General features: G+C 44.7%; 1 protein-coding gene across 2 annotated transcripts; it reads right to left on the bottom strand.

The window, feature by feature from the left end:
- Window positions 1-1,616: 1,616 nt before the first annotated feature.
- Window positions 1,617-5,607, bottom strand: LOC127332447 (guanine nucleotide-binding protein subunit gamma 3-like). Of its 2 annotated transcripts, none has more exons than XM_051358744.2 (5): window positions 5,141-5,600; window positions 3,660-3,712; window positions 2,751-2,795; window positions 2,616-2,669; window positions 1,617-2,219 (listed from the first exon to the last, which is right to left on the bottom strand). In XM_051358744.2, the coding sequence occupies exons 1-5, from the start codon at window positions 5,255-5,257 to the stop codon at window positions 1,904-1,906; spliced, it is 585 nt and encodes a 194-aa protein (XP_051214704.1). In that variant the 5' UTR covers window positions 5,258-5,600; the 3' UTR covers window positions 1,617-1,903. The 2 variants fall into 2 exon arrangements, with proteins under 2 accessions (XP_051214704.1, XP_071685084.1); XM_071828983.1 differs by having other exon boundaries at window positions 2,080-2,219; window positions 2,737-2,795; window positions 5,141-5,607.
- Between the last annotated feature and the right edge of the window lie 1,448 nt (window positions 5,608-7,055).

Genomic DNA, 7,055 nt, shown 5'->3' with positions numbered 1-7,055 from the left:
TTCCAGCCCAAGTTGGGGGCGGATTATCCGCCCCCCGGAATATCCGGCCCAAACGAATAATCCGGCCAAATATTCGGCCCCCATCCAGGGGCATCTTTTTTCTAGTCCTTAGCCGTTTTTCGGGGGCCGGATTTGTTGCAATAATCTGGGCCGGATAATCCGGCCCGAGAAGACCTAAACGGTCGTATTTCGTGGGGGACCTATAAAAGGCCCCCTTCTTCCTCCTTGGGCTGGTTACTACTCACATTCTCTCTCCTCCATTGTTGTTCTTGAGTAGCTTGCTCTATCTCTCAATCCCTCCATGATTATTGCTCCCATTTGAGGGAAAGAGAGAGGAGATCTAGATCTACATTTCCACCAATCAATATCCTCTCTAAGTGAGGGGTAACACACTAGATCTAGATCTTGGAGTTCTTTGTGTTCTCCTATTTGTTCTTCCTCTCTTATTCCCCCAATAGCCTTTGTAACTTTGTTGGAATTCGAGAAAGAACGATTTGAGCATATTTGTGGTGTTCTTGCCATTGCATTTGGTTCATCGGTTTGAGCTTTCCACGAAGATTCGTGGTGGTGAAAGCAAGAAGGTTGTTTCTCTTGGGTTGTTGGAACTATAGACGGATTCTAGGCCTTTGTGGTGATTTGTTGGAGCCTCCAATTAAGTTGTGGATGTGTGCCTCAACCTTTGTGTAAGGCCCGGTTTCCGCCTCGAAGGAAATCCCTTAATGGAACCGTGACCTAGGCCTTTGTGGCGAGGGTCGCCGGAGAATAAGGGGAGGCGCCTTCGTGGCGCTCGGTGTGTGGTGTGACTACCGCATCTTGGGTTGAGGCCTTTGTGGTGTTGGTGTGCATCGAGCAACCACATCTCAATGTGAGGTCATTTGTGGCGTTCGGGAGCATTAATCCACCGCACCTCTACAACGGAGATTAGCACTCGCAAGAGTGTGAACTTCGGGATAAATCATCGTCTCCCGCGTGCCTCGGTTATCTCTATACCCGAGCTCTTTACTTATGCACTTACTTTGTGATAGCCATCTTGCTTGAAGTTATATATCTTTCTATCACATAGTTGCTTGTATTGGTTAGCATAAGTTGTTGGTGCACATAGGTGAACCATAGTATATAGGCTTTGGGATTGACAAAGTAAACGTCAGTTTTATTCCGCATTTGTTAAGCCCATCTCGTAAAAGTTTTATACCGCCTATTCACATCCCCTCTAGGTGACATCCGTGTCATTTCAGGATATGATCAGTCCCAATCCTAGTTTCGGAAACGAGCGAGGTAAGCGGAAACTATGCCTCCCTCTCTGGAGGGATAAATACCATATCCAACACACAACGGACAGGGTTACGATGCTTATTGGACCAGGTAAATTGAGCCCTATTCATGTTGAGCTCCCTTAGGGCAAGGCGAGCCAGACAATCAGTAAACAAATGGACTCGTGGCCACTTTATGTTAGTATTATTCTTGTCCTACGCTCCCTAATCAGATTAAAATCACCACCCACTACCACTGGATGTTGGCAATTACTGATCTCAGCCTCAAGTTCCTCTAGGAACTCGCTAGTCCTGAAGTGGTCAGCAGGACCATAGATGCCAATAAACTCAAACTTGAACCGAGGAGCACCGTGCAAAATAAGCGCACTGATAGCTCTAGGGTGCTATCCCTGACGTCCAGGAGCATTCCACATGAATTTCCCACAGCTGCCACCCAATGCCACAGAAATTTATCCCCTAGTTCCACCCGACTCAAACTGAAGATCGACTCCAAGTATAACCAAGAAAATCCATGGCACAACATTAACCAAAAGATTAGGAACTCAGCAAATACATCCCCGTCAAAAACACCAGCTGAGCCTCAAACTCTTAACGAACAAGAGGACACCCAAGAATAAGAAATCAATCCCTCATCATAAACAGAGGCAGCACCGTGGGACACCGCAGCACCCGGTGCTGCAGCTGGTAGGGAGGCATGCGCAGGAAGAGGAGGAGCAGCAGCTGGGGCAGGAGCAGGTGCAGCCACAGGAGCATCTCGGGCACGGGCTGGTGCAGCAGCAGCCTCCGCTACAGCCCCCGCACCCGACGCGGCACCGGCCGCCGCTGCAGCAACGGCACATCCTTTCCAGCCCTCCGCAGGAGCAGCAGCAGCTCGGTCCCTTGATCTGGATGGTGGAGCACCCGCCGCAGCAGCAGATCCACGACAGGTAGCTCAAACACGTACGGGCTCTACAGGGTGCAGTCACAAAAGTTAACTTCCTTCTCAGCCGGTCACTGATCACTTGTAAGTTGCTAGTACTAACGCAGGTAATTAACATAAGTTGATGGTTGTGCGCTCGATCTGCAGGACGTCAAATCGATGTTTGCTCATAATTGTTAAGGTTTGTACAATAATGGAGATGCTCCATGAGAAAATTAGCAATAATTTAACCTTCTGACTGCTTTCCTGGCGCTCATGTTATAGGCACTACATCTAACACAAACTCTAGTACTGTTTATTTCGGATTCTCATGACAGGGTGACAACAACGAAAAAAAACTATTTGCATCAGCTGGTATGACTTTCCATCATTTTTTTTCGAAGAGCTTCCAACGTTTGTTAAGTTATGGAGGAAGAAAAAATTACCGAAACTTCTTTGGCAAGTGGTGAGATCGATCAGTGTTTCCATTCTTCGACGAACTGTTTGTAAAGAGATATAGTAAGAAAAATGATATCTTCTATGTTAAGTCCAAGACAATTTCTCAACCTGAAAATCCATACATCGTTATGAATGGATCGGCATTCTTTCCTACGAACTCATCAACCCTGCAAAATCATCAGAGGCACAATTAATGCTCAGTCTCCTGCATGTTTTGATCAAGAAAAAATTATCTTTAAATTTGCACAATAGTTCGCCTTGATGACATATGGGAAAAATATACCAACCATCACGCTTGTTTATCTTTATTGCACGAGTCCATGTGAAAGGTACGGCTAATTGATTTTCTGAATACACAACACACATGATCTAAGCTCCTATGTATGGTTCGCCAGAAAGCATGCTATAAAGAGAAAACATATGCATACAATTTAATATTTAAATTCAATCAATCACACCAATAAATTCAGTCATCCAAATCCCCAACACTGCTCATATCCAAATTTTCCATAGTGTTCTACTTTGTTTTTCTTCAGAAATTAGGTATGTTGGGTTCTGCATCTGTTGATGCACTTGGTCCAATGTCCTAAACAGGCACAATGTTCTACATGTGTACTAATTTTAATCATGAGTAAATTGCGCAAAGCCACCACTTCTAGGAACATGGATATAGAGCTAACAACTTTTTTGCGAACTTTTTGTATAAAACCATTATTTTTGAAACTTTATGTTGCAGATAGGTGTAACGAAGCCATGAGTTTTAGAACTGTTGGACCATGTATTTGGATTGTTTGTAACTTAAAGCCTTAAAGTTGTAGTTTTGTACAAAATAAAAATCGGAAACCGTTTTCCTACCTAGGGCCCTAAAAGTGGTGGTTTTGTATAATCTACTTTTCCAATCATTGGCGTGGAAACACACAGGTTTCTGATAGTGATTTCCTGCATAGTTTTTCCCTAACTTGCTTCTTGAATCTCGAAAGATGGAAAATGAAAAATCATATAAGAATTCAACTATAAAATCTGATGCTTACTCTTTGCAGCATTTGGAGGCAGCATGCACCCCCTCAATGGAGTTAATTTCGCCCTACAAGGGAAAGAATAGTTTTTTAATTAATCCAAGTATGAAAGAAAAAAAATTCTATTCAAAGCAGTTTGCTAGTAGTGGTATACAACGAGGAAAGGTCATGTGTTGAGCCTGTCAACTTTTCAGGTGTTGTCTGGTATATTTTAACATCCTAAGCATTTAAAGCTAATCGGTGAACCCAAAAGGAGCACATGGATTTGACCAAGAACTACCATGATAATGTTTGAAGCAAAATTTAGATAGCTAAAAAATGGTGATTATTTATGTTCTCTTAAATATTTAACCTTTTACATAACAAGAGCAGGACATCATTTAGAGGGCAAAGAAGAGGATTGTATATTTTAACACCCTAAGCTCTTGAAGGTAATCGGTGAATCTAAAAGAAGCACATGGATTTGACCGAGGACTACATTGCTAACCACGTAATCATATGATGCTAATGTTTGAAGCAGAATTTAGATGCCTAAAAAATGATGAACATTTCTTTCTCCTAAATATTTAACCTTTTTTACATAACAACAGCAGGACATCATTTAAAGGACAAAAATGAGGATTGTATATTAACAGCAGGCAGATGACTCTTCTGTCCATAACTGCAAGAATATTAAAATGTTCCAGTGAACAGGTTGGACAGAAGGAAGAGTTGTGGCATGCAGCTTGATTGCTTGATCATAAATACAGCATGGCTAAGAGTGACACTGGAAGTAACTTTCTAGACCCATCATGGCTTGGGTTCTTTTTTAAATAAAAAGGGCTAGAAAAAGATTTATTTTTATAAATACAGTTTGGAAAAATTGCAACCTGCTGCTATTGATTTTAAATACTCCTACCCCTCTTCAGGTCAGGGTCAACCCTACTCGATCTCTAGCATTGCCGATTAATCAGTCAAACCCTCACACTTGACTGAAGTACAAATTGTTTCAAAACCCTTATAGAAAGGCACAGTGAGTACACATGCCTACATAAAATAATTAATCAAGAAGTGGTACCTAGCTTAGATCAGCTATGGCGCCATGGCTTGCGGCTAAACCCCCTGGCTAAAACCCTAGTACTAAAAAACACAAGGCAGCTGCTTTGGAGAGTATCCAGGGATACTCTACTAGAACCCTCCAACGTTCAAAAGCGGGCAAAGGGAATAATGAGACAGAGACTTTGCCTTAAAACACGCGCAAATCAATGGTACGATCCGCACGTGCCCAGAGGTAGCCGACTAAACTAATCGATCGAGCTGTTCGATCTCCGGCGACTAGCTTCGTACACCCACGTAATCTCATTGACGAGATTTAGTTTAGTAGATTTTCTTTTATTTCCCTTTAATCTTTTCTGGTGCGGATCGAAGAGAGACGAGATGAGTAGCTTGGGGAGTTAAGAGGGGGGGAATGATTTATGAATGCATAGCATAGAAAGGTGGAGCGAGATGGTACCTACCTCGAGGAATCCGATCTCGCGGTGGAGCGTGTCGACGGCGAGCTGCAGGCGGTGGCGGCCACAAGGGTCCGGCGAGGACGGCGGCGACTTGGGCCTTGGCGCCGCCATTGCCATCATCGAGATCGAACGGCGGACGGATATAGGCGCGCTGCGCAGCTGCAAATATGGAGTCGGCGGCGGAAGAGGTGGGAGCTAGTGCAGGAAGGCCATGGATGGACGGACGGAGAGAGCTAGCTTAGCTATCTATGCGAGGCGAGGAGAGCAGCGCGCGGTGGCGGGCGAGTAAATGGCAGTCGGGTCAGAGGAAGCGGTGGAGGAGCACATGGAGAGTGGGGCGGTTGCCGTTTTGGGCAGTGGCAATGATGGAGGGGAGAGAGTGGAGGCCTTCTTTTCCGGAAAAATGGCGCGGTAAGCAGGCGAAGCAAGGAGAAGGAGCTAGCTAGCACGCGCGTGGAGAGAGAAACAAAGCTAGACACAGTGCGTTATTGCGAGAGTTGGAGGAAGAGAGAAAAGAGAGAGAGAGGGCTGGGGCTGGGCGGTGGCAGAGGAGAGAGAGGATGGGGCTTGAAAGATTGTCGGGGACGGCCGGATCTAGAGAGCGACAGAGCAAGGGATCTATGGCGGACGGGGACGGACCCCGCTCCGCTTGCTGCCAAGAGACTTGCACCGGGACTGTGGACGTCCGATCCCAGCCGTCCAATACAGCCCTCGACGTGGATCCAACGGAGGAGGAGCTAACGAGAATGTTTAGCTCGTGAGCCCGATCCTCACTCGACACCCGCTCGACGTTTGACCCTGCAGCTTAGACTGAGCCCAAGCCTATCTGAGGTACACTGTAAAAGAAACCCTATCATCACAGGCACTTATTACTGTACCTTATTTTAACTTTAGCGTGTGTTAGTGTGTATATTCATAGGATATTGAAAATAATAATATGGTCAAAAATTCCAACATATTTTATCCTTTTTTCTAACACTAGGAAATTTGCCCGTGCGTTGCAACGGGAAACACAATGCAAATAACACCATGATGTGGGATAGCGGCTTGTTTCACTTCGACGAAACTATCATCTAACCTCTCGACGTCTTGCTCGGCGAACATGGTGGTGTTGGCGGAGCTGGTTCCTCTAGGGGCAGCTTGCATATTGCAGTACTCGATGACCTAAGTAGGGATGACATTTGGGAGTAGGACATCGTTCTCAATGCAATCGTCCTTGATAATGCGGCGGATGCGATCGCGCCGCCACCTCGTGGGCGATCTCTTCTCATCCAGAACCTTGTCAAAGATGTTGCTATCATTAAAAGTCAATGCTCTTTTTAACATTGACATGTCCCTACTCCATGCCTCACTATAAACAAACCAGGTTACACATCATGTAAAAAATATCCAAAAGATAAAATTGTTGTTCCATTTACTGGTTTCTTTCAAATTAAAATACAATTTGATAGGCCATTGCATCAAGGTCAACATGAATATGTTCCTAAATAAATCAAATCATAGGTTGTGTTGGAATAACAAAATAAAAAATGTTCTGAATTACATATTCCACTATTTCACTATTTTTTTTTGCCCACTAATCTACGTACGGTCTCTCATATGGATTTTTTCATCAATCTTGCAAGCTAGCTAAATGTAAATGAGTGATCAATTGGCATACATGCATGTGCAGCGAGGAAACAATACAGCTCAGGATACGGCCGTCAATCCCCCAACCGCATGTGCAGAATTATCTGCAGTATATCGCATCCGTCTTCGTTCTAGCACGAATTAGCACCTCAATACGGATTAGCACCCCATGCTAGCCCTTTACAACTGGTACGAGTCCGACAGCGTCCTCTCGGCGATTGCCCAAACATCGAATCCGACCGATCTCGCCGTATGGTTGTTGAACACGGTTTAGTTCCTAGCGCGTCCA

Source organism: Lolium perenne, chromosome 4, assembly GCF_019359855.2.
Source record: "Lolium perenne isolate Kyuss_39 chromosome 4, Kyuss_2.0, whole genome shotgun sequence".
Taxonomy (NCBI): domain Eukaryota; kingdom Viridiplantae; phylum Streptophyta; class Magnoliopsida; order Poales; family Poaceae; genus Lolium; species Lolium perenne.
The sequence above is the reverse complement of the archived record's forward strand: the minus strand, read 5'-3'. Positions and strand labels throughout refer to the sequence as shown.